Source organism: Peromyscus eremicus, chromosome 6, assembly GCF_949786415.1.
Source record: "Peromyscus eremicus chromosome 6, PerEre_H2_v1, whole genome shotgun sequence".
Lineage (NCBI taxonomy): Eukaryota > Metazoa > Chordata > Mammalia > Rodentia > Cricetidae > Peromyscus > Peromyscus eremicus.
Window position 1 is genome coordinate 97,202,674 of NC_081421.1, and position 22,567 is coordinate 97,225,240.

Consider the following 22,567-nt stretch of genomic DNA (forward strand, 5'->3'; position numbering starts at 1 on the left):
CAGTGGTGAGGTTGGTGGATAAAACTTGAATTTATTCAAAAACACCTCAAAAACTGAACAATAGCTTCATGTGCTAGGGATATAACTTAGCTATTTTCACACTGGGACACAGGTAATTAATATTTTCTGTTTTAACCAGAAGTCATGTTGATTGCTAGAAGTTGTGATATACACATACAATTACAGATGAACTAGGAATCATTGAATTTGCCATCTATGAAATATAATTCAAATAATTCAGATGTGTTTGATACAATAGGTACAATGGAAGTCTTTAATCCATGGAAGTGCAATCTACCAGCCCTGGATCATCATGTACATCATATTGCTTTCTGTACATATTTATGTATAAAAAATTCATTTATAAATTAGATATATTAAGAGATTAATAATAAAATAGAACAATCAACAATACACTTTTAATAAATAATTATTTGAAAATCATGAATTATTTATTTCTGGAATTCTCTAACATTTTCTTTCCATGTGGTTGACTGCAGGTAATTAAAACCTCTCAAAGAAATCCCCATACATAGTATATTATTATATTCTAAATTTACTTTAATTGAACATGTGCAGTGTCTTCCATGCAATGTTTTCCATTTATAAATTATTTTGATATACCACAACTCATTTAAGTATCAGAACATACCTGAAAACTAAGTTATTGTTTTCGTTTAGCTAATATGGAAACCCATGATTCAGCATGCCAGTGCTCACAGCCAGGCATTCTGATTCCAGATTCAAGTCTTTAACCTCCCATTATCACAAAGCAAAACAATGAGAATGAATGATTACATTGACTCAAGGTCATTTTTGGATTCTTTCAGACTTCTACAATGAATATAAATAAAAATGATATGGATGCATCATTTTCCTCATTAAATATGTTCCAAATTAAAAATGTTTAGTTTTTCACCTACCCAAGAAAAGACTTTCTTTGAAGAGTCAAGGGTATGGAATGTTAAAACATCATCTAGGAGTAGTGATTAAATATGAATGGTTGTGGTATTGCACATCTTATATGAAACCACAGTGAAAGTCACGTGGAACACAAAAGCCCCTCTGGAAAGGGAAGCAGTCTAAGATCAATACCTGAAGTTAATTCTGAATAGAGATTTAAAGGCTTGCATAAAGTCACATTCAGAAGCCTATTTTCTTTCCTGACCAACACATTTGATTCTAAAATTTCCTTTGCTTTATTCTCTCCGTCTTGCTCCCTTATCTCCTTTCCTTCTCTTTCTATCCCTTTGTCAACTTTCTCCTTCTAAGAGTCACTTTTAGTTAACATTCCTTGAAAATTTGTCTAAATGACTGAAATGCTTCTTTGAGCCTAGAAGACAGGAGTTGCTTTCCCTTTCTATAACGTTGGTGCTTGCTTGAGGTGCAGCTGATGTAAAATCTTATTACGTGGGATAAGTATTTTCAACTTCAATATCTATTATCTTGAAATGTTCAGAGTCAGTACTAAGCCAAAAGATTTGTGTGCATTTAGATGCAGATATTGAAACCTTAATTGCCCTCATTCCTAAAGACATGTAAGTGATATTTTACATGAATGAATTTTAAGAAAAATTCACAATTGATATATTGTTAGTTGCCACAGATAAATCACTGAGACAATTATAATGACATAAACAGAAATCACAAAAATACAGGAATTTCAACTTGTTGGCAAAGTTCTGGTAGATACACAGCACCTGAGGGAAAACTGATTCTGGACTCACAGGCTCTTTTGTCTTTAGTTTAAGTTTATTTTGCTGTGGTTTGAATATTTTACATAATATCTACCCACCTCACAAGTTTTTAAGTATGCAACGAACTTGGTCACTGGATTTGCTGGCCTCTTCCCTGTGACTTCAGGCAGGCTGCTAAGCCTCTTTGCTCTTGTTTCCTTCTCTCTAGAAGAGGATAGTTTCTTATTCAAACAATTGGACAAACAAAAGAAAAATGAACATACAGCCACTTTGTAGAGCTTTCTTAGTAAATTAACATTACTGTCCTCCAGTATAATGTATTAAGGAAAGACAAAACAGTATCCAACCATTACAATGTTTTTGACAAGCGCACAATTAATTCTAAGTAGTGGGCCTCAAGGTCATGGCAATTTTTATGTTGAATAACAGAACAATATAATTACCTAGGGTTTGGCAAACTTTCCTCAATTTGGGTAATTTTATAAATGCTTACTTTTACTAAGACATTAGTTGCCCCAAACTAAAGAGGTACGAGTGCCTGTAATCATGACTAGCAATCGTGTCAATGGGCTTAAATGAGGTAGCATTGCATTCAAACTGGCAGTGCTAAGCATAACATTACGGTGACTATCTTTGTGTGGTTACAGCCTACAGCTAGAAGAAAAGGAAAATCTAAATTACCCTTTTTGCAACAATTATGAGTTCAATGCCAAAGCCCATGAGATGAGCCATCAGGGTTCTCTCCCTGCATTTCATCCATCTTCACTTTAGGGGAACTAAAAGCCTAATCAATAATTTAACCAGCTAATGGACATATTTTTAAACACAATGGACTCATTCTGAAAAGAGGCATGCTGTCAGAGCAACAGGGACAAAAGTAGAAACTGACTGCTAACACTTAATGCTTATCTTGAACAATCCTGTGTGAACACAGCACAAGCTGCCTCAAGCGAGCGTCATGTCTCCCTGCCTGGTCTGCACAGCTATTTTTTTTTTCTCCCAATGGAAGATGTACTTTACAGATGGTTTATTTTTAAAGTCAGTGTAGAACTCATAACTAAATACTCAAATATTTAAATTATATTTTAATTAAAAAATGCTCCATAAAAGGTGACCCTGAGTTCCAAATTATGAGACTGTGAAATATTTTCTGGCTATTGATATTCATGACCATGCAATTTTCATTCCCATTGTATTTGTCATACGTGCCGAAAAGACATGGGAACTTTCATGGTACTGACTTTGAAAATATTCCAAAGCAATCCAAAAAATGTTGCTGCTTTGCTCTATAGATAAAATGAAGTATTTAATTTTCATTTTATTATTTTTCCTTCTCTTCTTTGTACACTTTGGACACTAGCAACTTTATAAGACAGGGGGAAATGCTATGCAAAGCAACTAATTAAACAAGGCACCATGGTACATGTCTCTAACATCAGCACTCAGAAGACTGAGACTGAGGCAAGAAGAGAGCGAGTTCAAGGCCAACCTTGAACTTGCACAGTGAGATCCTGTATCTGGATAGGGTACGGGGTTATTAAGTATCCCATTTGTTACCACAACATCACTTTTATACTCAGTTAAAGATTATAAATAGAGTTCAATTATAGTCTCTCAATTTCCTGTTATGAGGATATACATATTGCACATTAAAATCTTTAAGACCTTTTTTGTTTGTTTTAAGACAGAGACTCATTACGTAGACCAGGATGGTTTGGACCTTGCATTCCTGCCTCAGTTTTTAGAAGTGGGGTTACAAGCATGCACAGTCCTTGAACTATAAGAGGCATTGTTAATAAATCTCTTCCATGGTTAATATTTTCTGATATATATTGTATATCTGGCCAACAGTCTAGAAGAAAGCTTTCCGTTCCTAATGAATTATTAGCCTACGACGGAGGCTATGAACTTGCTTTTATATTACTACAACTGAGAGAAGGAAGAATTTAAACTTGTTTTGTTATAATTGAGTTGAGAGAATTGAGTGTTAAAGGCAAGATAAAGGTGCCCAGAGGCATGCTTAGTCACAGAAATATAGCTGCCTCAACCTCCTGACCTCTGGAAGGCCAGCTCCAAGAGGCCTAAGGATGTCAGCACTCAAACCTTACTCTCAAAATAATCCACTGACTAAGATGTGGTTGCCCGTCATCTGTCACATGAGGATTTTTTTGAGTCAGTTCATAATTCTATGCTACAATATTTCAAGGTACAGAGTCACTTCTATCAACAGTGTGTGCTCATGTGACACAGTCATATATATTCTAGGTAATCCTGTGGGTCATACTAAGTCAAGGTATTCTCAGTATGTGCTAAAGAAATAATGATCAAAATGAGTAATGAAAGGGGCCGATGAGTAGAGGAGCAGTCACCGTCACATAACAAATAGTAACAACATATTGTAGGTCAGAAAATTCAGTATTCGCTATTAACTCGTTCCGCATATTCCTTGACTTACCTTCTTTAGGCCTCCAGCCACAGTCTTAATTTGTTTTCTCCCTACACTTTCTGAACATTTTTTTTCCTCTTAAATAAGCTATTTGTCCAGAAATGCTAAGGCTAAAGTGCTCTGTCTGCACAAAAGGCGCTTTTAGCAGGCCAGATATGCACAGCTAAGCTGTGCTTGCAAAACTGTTTTTCTTAAAGTGCAGTCAATTGACCATACACCAGCACTAATTCGTTCTTAACCAGTAAAGCATGTGCACACAGTGCCCCGTATGACAGTCACTGCAGCCACGGCGGCTGGCTGCCTGATTATACATGCAGCTAAGAGAGAAGTTCTAGGGCAGCAGCCAGCTTTGGCTTAGGACAGCATACCGAATACCTCTACTTAATGCCACAGGCCAGGCCAGTTTCCCTTTCCCCAGGACCATGTCTTGTGCTTCCTCTATGAATCAAAGCTTCTCCCACAGAAATCCTGGAAAAACTGCTGAGAACTGGTGTGCTCCAAACATTTTCTTAATCACCATTATAATACCCAAATAGAATGACAATATACATTTACCTGTGATGTAAAAAGAATCCTTACAGTATTTCCCAAGCTGATTTTTGTTCATGTTTTTCTCAGACTTTAGGCTATTTATAGGTGCTTAAAATTCAACCTTGAAGTAACAGCAATAGAGGCAGGTGGTAGATTTCTAGGGTTTTATGTTATTATTTGGGGTGTTCAGCCTGTGTCTTGTTTTTCTACTAATTGCTGTCATGGGAAAAGATAATTATCCTGAAGGACACCACCTGCACTTTATTTCTTAATGGTAGTAGTGATTGACAATAATCTCACTTATGGGAGATCTGACTACAGATAGCATGCTATGTTCTGGAAACTCCATAGTTAGGTCCTGCAGTAAATTCACTTCCTACTTGGCATAAAGAATTAAAGAATGAGGGATTGGCGAATGAACAAATCAGTGGTGTGGGTACCTGAGCTTATTCAAACGATATCAAATGTATTTCAGGTAAGAAAATTGTGCCAGCTAATGTTTTAGTGATTTACTTTAAATTTCCACATAAATTACATAAACTCACTATGCAAATTACATTTTTTAAAATATCTCTTCTTTTATTTGACTTTTAGAGTATAAATCTTTGGTTATACCCCCGAGAAGGAGAAATGGAGAGTATGAAAAGGATGATATTATATTCAGACTTAACACTCAAATTCATCATGTTAAATGATAACGTTTAAGATTCCAGAAATGAATAGGTCTATAGTCACAGGTACCCAGTAAGCTGAGACAGGAGAATTGCAGATTCAAAGTCAGCTTAGGAGAGATAGCTCCACAGTTAAGGAAACATTGATTTTGCAGAGGACCCCAGCATCCACATGATGTAACACAACCTTCTGTAACTCCAGTTCTGTGGGAGACAAGCTCCCACATTTATTTACCCCAAGGACTCTTGAGAAATGAGAAAAAAAGACTTAGATAGACTTAGATAGAAATAGAGGGGAGAGAAAAAGATAGAAACGGAGGATAGCCTCAAGTGGGCCTGGATCCTTATCCACCAGCCAGAACTTTATTCAAAAGGGCTTTTTATAACAATGCCAAGAGGAGGGGCAAAAGACCTCCCCTTGTTAGGTACAGCCAAGTGGAGCCCCTTCCAAACACCTGGCACTCAGGCCCGTGGTCCAGTCAACCTCTTAAGCAGTCCTGCTGGGTAAGGCCACTAGGAAAACTAGATGGGCTCCAACACAGTTCCAGGGAATCCAGTGCCCTCTTCTGTCCTTCATGGCACCAGGCATGCATGTGGTATACAGAAATACATGCAGGCAAAACACATAAAATAAATAAATTAATTAAAAAATAAAACCAGCCAAGAAAAGTGAATTCCAGGCAAATCTAGGAAACTTATTAAGAGCCAGTGTCAAAATAAAAAGTAAAAATAAAAAGGTGGCCGGGGATATAAACTTGTGTAGAACCAAGGCCCTAGGTTCAGTCATTAGTACTGAAAATAAGCCTTAAGTAAGTTATCTTCTGTCATTCCATTTCAAGAAAAAAGAAAAACACTTGAGTTCACAAATTAATACATGGGTTATACCAATATTTTCTACAAATTTTTTCTTTTCTTTCTTTCTTTCTTTTTTAATGATGATGTTAAATTCAATGCATTAAAAAATGTCCAAGTGAAGGTGTGGGCACAGGGCATGTTGTTGGCTTTTGAATTCAATTCCTATTCACTTTCCTCAATGGAGACTTAGACAAATTACGTGTTGACACCTTTTCTTCATCTGTAAGGGGCCTATAAAACTACCTGCCTTGTAAAAGCATGACGAGGATTTAATGATTTCATATATGTGAAGGACTTAGGTTCATGCCTAGCACAGATTAGTTCTATATAATTTGCAATATTACTTTCATAATTTGGAGACACTAAAGCCAATAGACCAAATTCTCATCCTCCATTTTTACTTTCAGAGATAGTGAGGACTGGCAGATAATTTTAATTAGCTGTCCTTGAGGACCTTTTCAGTGTCCTAGTATGACAGACAGAAAGATAATATCTTTTACAAAGTGAAAAGTCCTTCAAATTATGAGACTCGTTCTTGAAATTATAATTTCTTGACAGAATATCATTTATTATATTCCAGTGCAAGACAATGCTCTTATGTTTTTAAGATAAAAGACTTCCTCTGTAGTTATTCAGTGATAATATTCCATCTTGGGAACAGAGGGTCTGTATTGTGATCTTTGTTACATGACTACTATTCTAATGATGCTGCAATGAAAATGGTATTGGAATAGTTGCCGTATTCTCAATTTTATTTTTCTATTCCCAAATGACATGAACAACCACATCAAGTGATAACATCTCTGAAGTAAGAGAAATTGAACCTCTACATAAAACACCAGCCACAGATTCTTGGCTTTTAGTCCATATTTGCTTACCACTCAATATCAGATACATGTCCTAATATTATTCTTTGCAACACTATGGAATTATTACCTCAAAATGATGTTAATGAAGTCCTTAATTGGAATATTTGGGTTGTTATGAAATACTTACGGATCCATCTAGCCGCAAAAATCCATCTAGATTTTAAAATGGATGTGTTAGAAAATGATATGAAAACTAAAAACAAGTATAAATTATTGGTGCTGGAAAATGATTGATTCTTTTTCAGACTTGCATTAATAACCTCTACAACTTAGACAGGATTGTGAAGTTTTCCCGTTATTTGGTGTTTGAGTTCTGCAATGTCGGATGGACTGCATGTTAGGTTATATCTTTAATACCATGTAAATTCTTGCATGGTCTTTCAAGAACAGTGCCATGTTTGCCTTGTCTGTGGTACACAAAGAAGAGCACTGAAATGCCGGAATATTTTTAGAGCTCACATGAGGTCTGAAAAGTTGAAAAGTTTAATGAATATGATAGTTCTTGGCTAATGCAAAAAAAAAAAAAAAAAAAAAAAACTTTGCAAAATTGTTTTTTTAAACTAAATTTATTCTTAATGCAGCCATCAAAACATAAAAACATTGTATATATTAGTGTGCCACCCTGTAACATTTCCATACATACATTGTGCAATTTTTAAATCAGTTACCCATCTCCTCAAACATTTATCATTTCTTTAACCTTTATTTCAGTAAAGAAACAAATAAAAGCCTCCTTATAACGTAAAGAAACAAGTTCACACCATCAGAATGCATCTATATCAGGAAAGGAGTGGAGCAGTTGTTTTATTTTACATGTGGTTCAGCTCTGGCGGGCTCCTCAGTATTCCAGAAATTATTTGATTTGGGGTTTCATGATATTGGCCTCACAATACTGAAACTGGTGCTATACTTCTGGTTAGAAATGAGCTGGTGACAATCTCTAATTCAGTCTTAATTTTCACAGTAATTTAAAGGGTTATTCTATAAAAAAAAAAAAAGTTAAGTGGATTCCCACCCAAAAATATAATTGTACTTCCGTTGATAGTCTGAAGTTAGGCGAAGTTTCCTGAATCAGACACTGCCACTTCTGAGAGAAAGCCTACGGCACTGAGTGACGGTCACTGTCATTTCTCTTGCAGATCAGCATTTTCATGACTCATCTATCTAACTACGGGAATGACCGCCTAGGCTTGTACACCTTCGTGAACTTGGCCAACTTTGTGCACAGCTGGACCAATTTGAAACTGCAGACTCTGCCTCCAGTACAACTGGCCCACAAGTACTTTGAGCTCTTCCCCGAGCAGAAGGACCCTCTCTGGCAGGTAACAGTTAAACCTTCTCTACGTGGGGAGGAAAAGCAATGTGTTACTGTTTATTTTGTGTTAGGAACTTATTAAACAAATATTACATTAAATAAATCAAATATGTTAGGGAATATTAAAATGTATATTTTATGCAAAGTGTTCCCCTTTCCAATCCTCATATTCTCTTCAATAATATTTTTGTATCTCTTACAATTTAAATGTTTAGATTTGTAGTTTTATTTTGCTTGTTTGTTCAATTCATTTGGAAGCTTGGCAATAAGGATGGTGTTTCATTGGTAGAGTTTTGACCAAGCCAATGCTTTAGACTTACATGTGATATGAGTACTAGCTAGCTAGTTGTAAAATGGTCAGCACTGGACAGCTCGGGAAACTAAAAATTGAAACAGAAAAAAAGAACCTCTGTAATCCAAGATCTTGTCACCGTACCCTAATATGTATAGGTACGCTACAGAGTACATCAAAAAGCAAAGAGCAAAGATATGGATCTGGAGTCTGTTTGGTGCATTTTGCTTTTCTTTAAGTCTAACTAATTTCAGTAATGTTAGGCCTATCAATAAAAGAGAGACTTGTCAGTTTTAGGATGGCTTTTACTTCTAATTTGCCTCTATGTGAGGCCACACAGCTGGAAGGCACCAAATGTAAACTATCTCTTCTTAGCAGTTAACTAGGAAGCACTGCCTCCCACTTACTCGGTTCTTTATGCATCAGATTGCATCGACCCACACAATCAATGGGCTGGCTGCGGAGAGCAGATCAGATGTTCCCCTGCTAAGCACTCGGTAGAAAAGTAGCATCATCGTTAATCAGAAATTACTGCAAAACAGACCTTCAAAATAGTCACCATTTCCTTTCTTCAGGACAGCTTGCTTCTCTTTATTCCATGATAGCACCATACAGTGCTATGTCTATACAGCCAGGGATTCTTTCTACCTGTGATCATTGAGGATCTGCCATGTATACAGCAAAGCTAGTTCTAGGGCATGCAACAAAGAATAAAATACTACAATTTCTCTCTATTCCAGCAAAGGACTTTTACTATATTTTAAAGTGAACTGTTGCCTCAAATCATGTCCTCTTTAGATGAATTAGCAGCAGCCATCCACCACATGGGTTTATAGTAGACTGCCTATTATGAGGAAAATCAATTATTTTTACACATAAGTACACATACATTTGTGTGTACACATGTATATATATGATTTTTTAATTGAAAATAGATTCTTCACTCATACAATAAACCTCAATCACAGTTTCCCCTCTCTCGACACCTCCAGCTACCCCCACCACCTCCCCTCTCCCTGAGATCTACTCCTCCTCTGTTTCCTCTTCAGAAAAGAATAAGTCTCCAAGAGATGACAGCCAAACAGGACAAAACAAAATATAAGACAAGGCAAAAGCCCTCATATCGAGGTTGGAGAAGGCAACCCAATAGGAAAAAAGAAGTCCCAAGAGCAGTCAAAAGAGTCAGAGATACACCAGTAGGAGTCCCACAAAAATGCTAAGTTAATAACCGTAACACATATACATCCATAAAAAATCCAAATTAATAAGTATCTTAGATAGGTTGTTGACATATTAATGATCAGTTAGCTTAGTGACTCCAAGCTCTACTCTGTCTTTTAGGGGAAACATTTCCTTAAACATTGAGATGTATTTTTTCAGATTATTTGGACTTTCGGGTATAATGACAAAAATGTTCTGATAATGTTTGGATACTGTTAATATTGCTATTTACCTTTTAAAAATTATTGATTTACTTACTTTGGTAAGTGTGGAGGACAATTTTGTAGAGCAAAGAGTACTAATATGAGATGTTGAGAGCATTTGACTTATTGCAGAAAACTGGATAAAATGTATCAATCAAAAGTAATGCCACAAATGAAGTTGGTGAAGTGATGACAAAGTATGTAAGATTCTGAGTGACCTTGCCCCTGGTTGCTTTCACATTCACATCGATGATAGCAATCCAAAGGGAAACGGAAATTACCCTCATTTTCTACATGAAAGCAAAACCAGAATTACTTAGTAAACATTTTACACCCTTCCCCTCATGACCTAGAATTAGGATGGGCAAATAGTATATCTTTGTTTCTCTTACATGTTGTGAAAATGAAACATTCAGGAACCCTATTATATTTATAACTTCATATTTAGTACTCTTCATAGAACTCAACTGCTATTTTCCTTTACATTTCAATTCACACTTTTTTTTATTACTACAAATAGAAAGAAAAAGTGCAAAATGGTAATCTTCACATCTGTTTAATTCTTTTGGTTCCTTATGTAAATTTTCATTAGCACCAACCACTCTATATGTGGGACTGCTTTGTCACTTAATTAAAAAGTGCAATGTGAATATCTGCCAATAGGTAGCATGATCAGCAGCTATAAAATACCTCGTGGGAAATTGGTTCTTACAAAGCTGCTTGATACAGACATGTATATCCATGCACACATAAAAAATGTAATTCCCAAATTGGCTCCTCATCAGCTTTCTCTCTACTATACAAGAGCTTTAAAATTATACTCAAGGGATAAAATAATACCACTAATTGTTTTGATAGAATAATCACTGTAGAGTATGGAAAAATAATTTTCTTCTTACATGCGAGCGCGCGTGCACACGCGCGCACCCACACAAACACACACACTAACAAACAAACAACTCCTATTATAGGAAACAAAGCCACAAACATGGAGGCAGTGGGAAGGTCAAATCCGCACATGCTCTAATCGATGCTCTTAAGCTCTCAAGCTGTCAGGTTAGCTCAGCCTCAATCTTCCTGCAGCCACTATGGAGTCTCACTATCAACAAACATCCAAGCATGAAGTGGATTTTTGCTTGCCATGTGTCCAGGGAAATGCTCAAAGAACTGTCTTCTAGGCCTCTGCCAGTGTCTCCAGAGTTAGAGAGAGAGATGTGGGGAAGTAAATCCCAGTTTTTAACGGCAGGCAACTAGCACTTTGGTTGATTCTAGATATCAAAGCATTGGTTTCTAGTTAGAAATGATGAGATTTGAATATCAGTGTTATAAACAAACCACAAAACAGGTAACACCAGCACTGTCCCTGCTGTTAATATTTGTCTGGTGAAGCAGCAAATGAATGCTGACACGAAGTCACAGATGGGAAGAACAGGACAAGTTAGGGACGTTTAGCCCAATCTCAGGAACTGAAGTAAGTCCCTTGACTTATTAGAGATGAGCTGGGACTAAATCCAGGCTTTCTTCTTCCTGTTCAGATGCAGTTTGGTGATTTTACATTAGAAAGACAAGTCTCCTTCTATCACGGGCTCTCTCTTGAAGCTCAGAAGAATCTGATGATGGGTTCAGTGGGAATTTGCTAAACCTAAACTTCAGAAATAGTTACATAACAAAGGAAAGTTTTACCACCATGAGATTTGCAAACTGCAATAGCTCCTTATTGTGTTAAAAAAAAAAAGTAACATTGTAAATTTGTTTATATAGTTTTACTCTCTGAACCAGTTTATAGCTTATTTGTAATTTGCTTACAAAATAATTGCAAACATATGCCTATTTTGCACAACCTGCAAACCATGTATATATATATATATTACAAGCTGGAACTTAATGGTACAAGAGCCACTTATTTAAATCACACAACCGATACACAAAGGTAGACGTGTGTAGAGAACAGCAGAAGCAGCTGAGCTGCTCCTTGTACAAAGAGACAGATGGAATGGGAGGAAAACCTAGGGACAGGCAGATGTCCTCAGGACAACTTGGAAATCTCCTGTGAGTTTGGACTTGATCTGTAACAAAGAGTGATACATTCTGAGGGCAGGTAGGAAATGACAAAAGAAAACCTTGGAGCCCGTTGTGGTGTTCCATGTCTATGATCTCCGTACTGTGGAGAGCTGAGGTAGAAATACCACGAATTCAAGATCAGTGAGTTACATGGTGAGTGTGAACCTCTGTTAGTGACTTTTCTCATCACATCGTCAAAATGTCCGATAACATCACTTGGTAGCCAATAAATAAATAAATTGCACTGTTCATAGTTGTGAGGATTCAGCCTATCAAGGCAGTGAGGGCATAATGGAGCCCAGCACTGCATATCGTGGTGGGCCAGGAGACCGAGGAATGGGAGCCAGCTTCCTTCTTCTTTGACCTTACATTCCTCTTGGTCCACGAGCCCATGTCATGATAACATTCAAGGTTGGTCTTCCCTCTTCAAACAGTTCAGCAAATGTCTTTATAGGCACAACTTAGAGGAGCATCTCAACCTTCTAGATGCTTCGAAATCCACTAGAGTTGCTGTTTCAGAAAAACGGAAAAAGGGAGGAAAGAAGTAAAGAAAGATGGTTTATAGAGATAATTCCAGAAACCCTTTTTACAGGACAACAAAGAATAGAAAGACACGAAGTTAGGCAAATGATCTATCTCTGAGTTAGGGAAGCTCTGAATGGCTTTCTGTCAGTGAACAGCAATGCCTTCAAAGGCAAGAGGCTGAACTTGCTTGTAGGTGAGACTAAAGAAAGGGTGGTCAGTGAATAATTACCGCATTTCAAGAGGAAAATAATATTTTTAAGTTTTGGTCTGTTTATCTCTCAGCCTTTTTAGTGAACTGGTCAATGTAGTTATTATAGAGACTTCGCTTTTAATTAACTAAAGGTATCTTAATAATTAAGGTATCTTAATTATTTTTCCAATGAAAAGTTGTCTGTATTAATACTCTACTTCTCTTCCCCTTACTCAACAACACTGTATCTTATACTCTCAGGAATGCTTCTCAAATAATTCTCCCCTGTCTTGATTGTTTAGTGAAGCACACTACCATTTTGATTCTACAAGCTGTCAGAGACTGTGACAACTGAAGATGATGACATAAGTCTGGGTGTTCCATCTCCCATCAATCATTTGCAGATATGTTCTTGTCAAGCACCAAACTGACCACAGAAATACTTTTGTGCAGCCAGTGAAAATAACCTACAGAGACCTCCTTAAAAAATGAAAGTTACACTATCTTCATACTTTGTGAACTAAAGTAATCATAGACCATATTCAGGACTCCATTTAACCACAAAAAAGAAGCCTGTTTTATGTAGGCTTTATTGAAACTTCTAGTATTTTGAATATTACACTGAATGAATAATCCTGTATTAAACCAACTGATTCATGAGAGTTCAAAGACCCAGATTTTTTGACTTGGTTATTTATTCCCTGTAGGATAGTCATAAAAATGCAAATAATAGCAGAGAGTTTTGTGTGAGGAGGACTGCAGTCATTGTTAACAAAGGGTTTTTTTTTTTATGAAAACATTTCTGAGAAAATACTAAGAAGAACCACTCACTTTAATAAATATGGGTCTAATATAGTAAACAAGACAAGGATATTTTGAATAAATTAGATAACTTGTACTTATAGTAGCATTGTTAAAATGTTCATCTACCCCAGTCACCCACAGAACCAAGGCCCTTTCCCATCAGCCCTAACCCACAGGCTGGCTGTTATTCAATGACTTAAGAGTGAACTCTGAAAAATAATCAGACCACCAGGCGTCACAGGATATCTGGAAAGGGAGTTCTTATGGATCAGCACTCTCAGGAAGGCCGGGCTTTCCTGAGCCTTTGAGGAACTCAGGAGAGGATTCTTAAAGCACAAACAGAATCAGGATCTGAGCTGGTGTCTGTTTCACAGATGCTCCACGAGGATTTGTTGATGGAAGCATTGAGAATAAACATCCCTATCTTATTAAAATATCTCATCAGTGCATGTGGATTGTATTAGGCATAAGTGACAGTGACAGAAAGTTGGAAGTTACTCCACTGTGCGACGGAGCCTGGGTAACGGATCTTTACAGGCATGTGCAAGGCAGAAATGTAATAAGCAGAAGCTTCACAACAACACTGCCATGTAGGGACAGGGAAGAGTAATAGTTCAAAACTTTTTTTTTTTATATCACTCCTTCACCAGTGAAGGTGGAACAGCAGAGGACAAGCTGAAGGGAAATGAAGAAAGGAACAAACTCCGTAGAGTTTACAGTTAATGAAACAATTCTGCCATCATTAGGGTCTAGATAGGGCCTTGCTACCTGGGACAGGCATGTGACCCATATGAGACCAACCAATTGCCAACTGATAATTCACTGGTGGCCTGGGAGAGAAAGGTGAAGTGAGAAACAAAACAGATGTTCAGAGGAACAAAGAAAAAATGTAGGTTTGGGCTGATGAGTTCTCATGGGAACAAAAGTGGTCTTCCTGCCTATGATAACATGCCCTTCAAAATGGAGTAGGTGGTATGATGTTTTCAAAATCCGTATTTTAGGACTTTGTGGGGAGGGGACTTCATTAGCATTGACTTCTGCTTTTAAGTCTTGCCTTTTGCTTCAGAGAATCTTTTACCTACCCACTTTACTTACTTAAAAGTAAAATTGCTTCATATATTCCATGTACCAAGCCCCTGAATCACTTCGTCCTCATGAGGGCAGAGTAGCAGATTTTTAGACTGGCACTGTAACCACAAGCTGCCTGCAGCAAATTTAATTTATTTTCCTTTTCAACATTTAAATATATCTATCTATATGGCTAGATACAAAAGGCAGTAACTTACTGTTTGTTGTGATTTACTATTATCTGTTTATTTCAGTTATGTAGGGAACAAGCATATTGCAGAATGAGAAGGGATCTACATAAGTGCCCTGTCATGTCCTGAATTTTAAAATTAAAACAATAGCAGGAGAATAGAGCATAAAAGTAAGATACCCCCACAACAGACTGCTGGCAATGGTCGAAAGACAGTCCGAACTGACCTACTCTGGTGATGGGATGGCCAAATACCCTAATTGTCGTGCTAGAAACCTCATCCAACTACTGAGGGATCTGGATGCAGAGATCCATGACTAGGCCCGGGGTGGATCTCTGGGAGTCCAATTAGCGAGAATGAGGAGGGTTTATATGAGAGAGAATTGTTGAGACCAAGGTTGGATAAAGCACAGAGACAAATAGCCAAACGAACCGAAACACATGAAATATGAACCAATGGCTGAGGGGTCACCAACTGGATCAGGCCCTCTGAGTGGATGAGACAGTTGATTGGCCTGATCTGTTTGGGAGGCATCCAGGCAGTGGGACTGGGTCCTGTGCTCATTGCATGAGTTGGCTGTTTGAAACCTGGGGCCTATGCAGGGTCGCTTGGCTCGGCCTGGGAGGAGGGGACTGGACCTACCTGGACTGAGTCTACCGGGTTGATCTCAGTCCGCGGGGGAGGCTTTGCCCTGGAGGCGGTGGGAATAGAGGGTGGGCAGGGGGAAGGTGAGGGGGGCAGGAGGGGGGAGAAACAAGGGAATCTGTGGCTGATATGTAGAACTGAATTGTATTGCAAAATAAAAATTAAAAAAAAAAAAAAGTACAGAGAACTGCTTTGCTGCCCTCTGCTCCTGGAAATACTCTGTGAACTTCATTCTTTTTGTTAAAGTCTGTCTCTTTGTCCTTTCCTCTCCCGCAACAACACAACACTCTATCTTCCCTCTCTCCCTCCATCCTCCCTCCACTATCTCTCTCTCTCTCAGCCTTCTCCCTCTCTCCCTCCTCCATCCTCCCTCCCTCCCCCCACCTCTCTCTCTCTCTCACACACACACACACACAATTTGACTTCAGAGACAACACCAGCTTCAGATTCTAAATATGAACTAACTTGCTGTGTGACCTTCAGAAAGACCAAAATAAAACCTTTTGCATCTTACCTTCCTCAGCTATAAAGAAGGGATAATAAAATCTGTCTTGCCAAGTTACTTTGAGGATTAGAAATAATCTATGTCAAGCAAATGCCTGGAATGCTGAAGGTGATCAATAAAAGTTGGACATTATATTCACTGGCATTGAAATAATAAGACAGTATCTTGAAGCTCAGCATAGGGAAAGTCTAAGCAACTACTACCAGAATATAAAATAGAAAATGCAAATGCTTTGTCAATATAGTTGTAATTAACAGGCAAAGGGGGAAAGATGCCAGGGAAGAGGTGACAGCAGAAATACAGGTAGCTGGAAAGTCCCAAGGAAAGTCCCAAGGAGACAGAGCACAGTCATAAAAAAAGACAGTCTGCTGAGATGTGAGCACTTGGCCAGGATAGTAACAAACCTGTGGGAAGATCTGAAGTGAAGCCAGCTGTTAATATTAATGAAGCATTTGGAGCAGTGTGTATTCCACCATCTTAGCTCCAGATAATTGCATCTACAGCTCTTATCTATCAGTACAATATCTGAGAAGAACATCAGTTTAACTAGTACCATTATTTAACAACTATGGTGATCTCTCTCTGTCTCTCTCTCTCTCTGCCTCTCTCTCTCTGCCTCTCTCTCTTTCTCTCTGGTGTGTGTGTGTGTGTGTGTGTGTGTGTGTGTGTGTGTGTGTGTGTATGTGTGTATGAAAAAGAGAGCTCTTTTATTAATTTTTTTTAACATGGACAGCACACATGGAGGGAAGATGATGACCTGTGGAGAGTTGGATCTTTTCTTCCACCATATGGACTCTGAAAAATCTAACTTAGGCTTGGTGGCAAGCCCCTTTACCCACTGAGCCATCTTGTTGGTACAGAAAGTTTTCATCAGTTTTAAAGCAGAAATCTTTCTTAGGGTCCTGTTTTCTAGGTAGCCTCCCTGGAGTTGTGAGTAGCAGTCTAGTCATCTTTGTTTTACATAAAGCAGAAATCAGGGCAAGAAAGACACACACTGTGATAAGTGAACATAAAGTAGCCTTCTTGAACATACAATCGGTTTGTACCTGTTCCACAATGTTTTCTGTGCCTTCTGGAAGTTGGGATATGAGTCTTTCAGTCCACAAGCATTGATTAAGCATCTCATGTAGCAATGAGGGACACAGATGGAGGAGGCATCACTCTCAGAGAACTTACAGTCTTGTAGATGGACTTCTGATAAACTGTATAAAATTACTGGAAGCATGAAATAAATAATTTTAGGTGTTGAAATATGAAGAAAGTATGACACAAAAGTATCATAGACAAAGCAGGAAGGAGAACTGTCTATGTTCATAAGGGAAGGCAATAGACGCATTGATAGTTGTTCATAACATAATCTATTGATTAAATTAAACTCCCTTTGTTCAAGCTGTATTCCTAATAGGGCAAAAGGAAAGAAAAGGCTGATATGAAATAAAATAATAAGCATTTTCTTATATACAGCATGATTTTATTATTTTTAAACCAGTAACCAAAAAAAAAAAACATATGTGGTAGAAACTATTAATCATTGTTTTACAAACAAAGAAACTAGGGTCCAGGGATTTAAGAACATCAATTAAAGCATGGAAAGCCCCTTGGGCTCATGTTCTTGCTGACTGGGCTGAGAGAAGTTTGCAGTGGATATTAGCAATTGGTTGAAAATTTTGGCATTGAATGAGAAAATAAATTATTCAAAGATTCTGGAGCAGACTCTCCTATTTCTATGATAGAGAATGGAGTATGACTGATGCACTAGGTGGTCTGAGCAATCTTAATTCAGACAACGCTGCTCAGTGTGGTCCACGAGAAGGCTTAAACCATCTGTTGCTGGTGTACTGATGAGAGAAGAAGCATAAGCAAAGGGCAACTTGACTATATCCCCTAAAGAACACTGGTTGGTTTGGCTGTTGTTAGTACACCTCACAGCAAAATATTCTAGTTGAAAAAAGGAGTGAATTGATCCACGTTCTGTCACAAGCTCCTTTTTTTTTTTCAGAAAAGAACTTTGAAACACATTACATTAGATTGTGGATGAGGTTGTACAGTGACATTAAAATATACCTTGTTTGAAACAAGATAGAAATGTGATTCTCCTCTAACTATACTAAAGGGAGCATTATAGGAAGCAGATATCTCTGTTCCATACAGTAATCTAGTGCCTTGGGCCAGTAAGTTCTTCTACCTATGGTTTCCACCTCTGAGTACAAGACAAACTCATTCTTCACTTACAGCCATTTTATAGTCAACAATAACTGAAACAGGGAAAACACAGAGCCAGTAGCTTTAATCTTAAAAAGAGACTTCATGTCATTTGTCTCACTTTCAATTGTTTAAGACTTTTTCCACCAGAAAGCAGATTCAAGAGAGATTGTGAAATATAATCTCTAGTTTGGAGACCTGTGTACTGAGCAAAACAAGGATTGCTCCATCATTAAATAAAAATACAAAACACAAAACCTTAATCTTCTTTGCTACTGTGAAAAACATGGCTAGAGAGTTAAGCCAAGCCTAGACTGTGGAGGGTAGAAGATTTAATAATGAAGGGAAATATTGTAAGAAATAGATGATAGTCAATGTAAAATGGAATGTCTGTCCTTTTTACATTTTAAAAGAAGGAATTTTGATTTTAACAGCCTGCATTTCATTCCATTTTTGGAATTTTCTATGGATGAATTTATTGGAAAATCCAAGAACTATAGCTTAAACTTTTCCAAAGTAAATTATCATATACTTCAATTGTCTTTACAAATTATTGGTCTTTAGCCAAAAATGTGACATCTATGTATCATTTCTCCTCCCAAGGCTCAGAAGTAATGGAGCAAAGTAGGGAAGAAAGTTTGCAAGAGTGAGAGGTAGTGGGTGACTACCACCAAACTGTTCTCAGGATACAACAAACAACTGCAAGTATGAGTTCATAGTGTTTATAAGAGTGCTTATGTACATACCACTTATAGAGTACTTATGTACAAGTCCTGTTCGAGATCATGCTGGACAAAATCCTAGCATGGATGGGGGTAGGTAGTCATGCATTCTCACCAGGGCTGAGGAGCTATTGCAATTGATGGCTGCTAAAGGAGAGAATGAATCTTTTTCAGGGATCCAGGCTATGAGAGGCTACATATGCCCCAGTAGACGGTCCTGGACCCAGGCACATACAGGCAGCACTAATTGAACTCAGTGGATTTTAAAAACAGAGCACATGAAGTTGGGAAAGAAAAGTGGTGATGAGGAATTATAGGATGGGACATGGGAGTGAATATGAATATATGAAATCCTTAAACAATAAAATTGAGAAAAAATGCATATTTATGCTTCTTGGTAATATCAATAGGAGGTGAGGAAGTAAAGTGCATTTAGATAGTGTGTGTCTTCAAACTGCATGAGGTATGAATGGCACCTGCCATAAATAGTATTCTTTAGAAGGATTTACAAAGGAAACATTTTGGGGGAAAATTCATAAGCCAAATTATGGACAGAACAAAAGGAAAGCTCTGACTGAGAATGTGATCTCAACAAAGTCTAGCCCTGCCTTGCCCTGCATGGAAGACTACTCACACAGACAACTGTGCATCCTGAGAGGAGTGAGTTCCCTTGTACCCTCATATCAGGCACTGGATATGGGCTACATGTGGAGATTAGGAGGGAGATGCATCATCCCTCCGGTCAGCCTGCACTCATCATCCAGCCAAGGGCAATTTTCAATCTGTTGCACCCTTCCCACCCCAAACGGCATTTACAGCTGAAGGTCTGGGAAGGCCTGTTACTTGCAGGAGTAGTATGAAGCAGAACAGTTGGCATTTCCAGTGGACAGAAAAGCATCCTCCACAGGAAATACTATGTGCCCATTCACTTTCACTTGTTTCTAAAAGTGGGCAGTTTTCATAAGATTTCTAAGAATACATTTCCTAAGGAGACCTAAGAGATGCTTGTTATGAAGATCTGTAACCAAGTTGCTACACTTGGTGCCAAAGCTGTAGTCAATACACCCTCCTCCCTACGTGTATGCTGGATCTCCTCACTTTGGGCTTACTCTTTCGTTACTAGAAATCTTACCTGGTGGCTCCAGCACTGTCTCAGGACCAGATGCCATAGCGATAGCTATGTTCTGCTCCACTGACTCTCCTTTTATGAAATTTCTCCAGGCATTCTGTTAGAAGAAGATGGTCCCGGAGCAAAGATAGTTTAATCTGTGAGGCAAAACACTAGACTGAGTTTGCTATGGTTGTAATCCAACATTTCTCAAATCATAATTATTGTCCTTTGCAATTTATAGTTATGCTGAGTGTGGAGCACCCAGTAGCCTAGTAGACTGAGTGCCCCATTCTCAATATACAGTAGCTATCTTACTTCCTTATGATGATTAGGTCAAGCACACCTACAAGTGTAAAGACTTCTGAAAATGTGTTATATTAACCCAAATTCTGCCAATTGAAAGATTTCTCTTAAGTAGTGGTTTTAGGAACCGTTTTGCATAGAACTACATTGTAGCAAGTGTCCGTTTTAGGCTTCTGCCCACATATGTGTCAACCCATCCACAAACCACACCTGTTTCCCCTCTTCACCCGATTATAGAAACACCTATTATGAAAGTACAGAAACGAACACCTTGAGAGGCATCCTTGGAAAAATGCAGGTGACAGAGGAGAATGGAATGTTTGTTTGTCAGAGGCCCTTGGATCTGCTGAGGACCCATCCCTAATGTATAACTTCCATCTTATAAAGAAATGTTGCTGAACACACCTAGAGTTACGATTTGTGGGACACGAATACCAGTTTCTGATGGGGAAAATAATCATGTCATTCCATTATTGGTTGGAAAAATTACTTTCTTCCAGAGCTTGGCCACATACCAGAAACTGTTTGAATTGTCTGCTTCAAATGACAGACAGCCATAAGCACTTAGTGGGGTGTAACATGCGTTGGGTCTCATTTCAGTGGCATGCCAGACATCATGTGGCAATTGATGCCACAGTGTCAGGAGTCATCTGGGATACACAGCTGAAACCCCTTCTTTGCTCTAGGGCCATATTCAAAGATTTCTATAAATCTTGCTGCCTCCAAACCCCAAAGAAACTGATCAAGCACTCTGCTTTAATTTTAACAGTAAGAGTTGATGAGGTAAAATTCACCTTTGCCATGGACAGGATGTCCCAGCATTCTTCAGAAGTCTACACTTCTTTTTTTTTTGTTTGTTTGTTTTTTGTTTTTTGTTTTTCGAGACAGGTTTTGGTGCCTGTCCTGGATCTCACTCTGTAGACCAGACTGGCCTTGAACTCACAGAGATCTGCCTGGCTCTGCCTCCCAAGTGCTGGGATTAAAGGCATGCACCACCACCGCCCAGCCACTTCTAAAACTTACAAGTGAACTTGGCATGCTTGAACTCCATCATGTCTTTATGTTGGTTTGGACTGATTTTGAGTCAGTGTCTTCATTTTCCCAGCGAGTCTTGAACTCATAATCTTTCTAACTCCACTTCTGCCACTGAAGATCATAGGTGTGTGTGGCTACCTGAGTTTTCTTCCTCTCAAGTGCATTTTTCTTAGCCAGGCACCCAGAGTGTCCTCTTGCTTTTTATCTGGTACAATGAACATTATGCCAATGAGCCTTTGAGATGTTTTGTGAGACCTCTAAATTATATGAGGAATTAGCTTGAACTATTTTTTTAAAAATGCCAAAATGTTATTTGGAGAAAAAAATATTTTTACAAAATGAATTATAAATGTTTAAATTTAAACATATAAAAAGATTTAAAAGTATAGTGACATATATTTGTAATCCCAAGTATTTGGGAAGTCAAAGCAGGAAGAGCACTTGAGCACAAGTTTGAGGCCAGCCATGTCACAAACAAATGAATAAATGAATTTTTAAGGAAAAAATATTTCCTTAAAGTAATATTCTTCATTTTAGCACTTTTACCTTTTTATTTTTTTAAATAAAAATTTAAATCAGTGAGATTAAACAAATTAACTAATAAGTGTTGAAATGACATAAAAGGTTTCAGTTTTGCATTCTCTAATTGAAAAATGGAGGCTCATTTGTGTAAACATTTCTTGACAGATCTAGCATCATTAATTGGATAAATGTCTACTCTCTCCTAGAAAGAATGTAACATTGGAAACTATGATTTTTTTTTTACCTGTATTTGTCAAAGTGGTAGGAAGAATCATAATTCAAAACAACTCATCTAACAGGTATTACCTTCAGAAACATTTCCCAAAGAAAATCATCTTGTATTGAAAATAAAGTACCCAGCCTCTAATATATAGATATTTCAATGTTAGAAAAAAAAAAAAAGAAAAGAAACTGGGAAACTACAGTCAAGTGAGGCTCAGTCAAGTTAAAACCTCTTTGATGCACAGACATAAAACACAAACTACAGACAGAGCAGAATCTCCCGTTATTATCTGTCACTGAAAACACGCACATCACGGCAAGACTGATTTGAGGCTGTGCTCTATGAGGCCTTGGGTAGGGG

The 22,567-nt window shown here is 37.9% G+C and overlaps 1 protein-coding gene across 1 annotated transcript in view; it reads left to right on the plus strand.

The window, feature by feature from the left end:
- Ndst4 (N-deacetylase and N-sulfotransferase 4) overlaps positions 1–22,567 on the plus strand; it is a 284,281-nt gene that overhangs the window by 234,082 nt on the left and 27,632 nt on the right. The window contains exon 6 of the mRNA XM_059265003.1: positions 8,209–8,391. Coding sequence (XP_059120986.1) covers positions 8,209–8,391 — 183 coding nt within the window. The remainder of the gene's footprint in view (positions 1–8,208; positions 8,392–22,567) is intronic.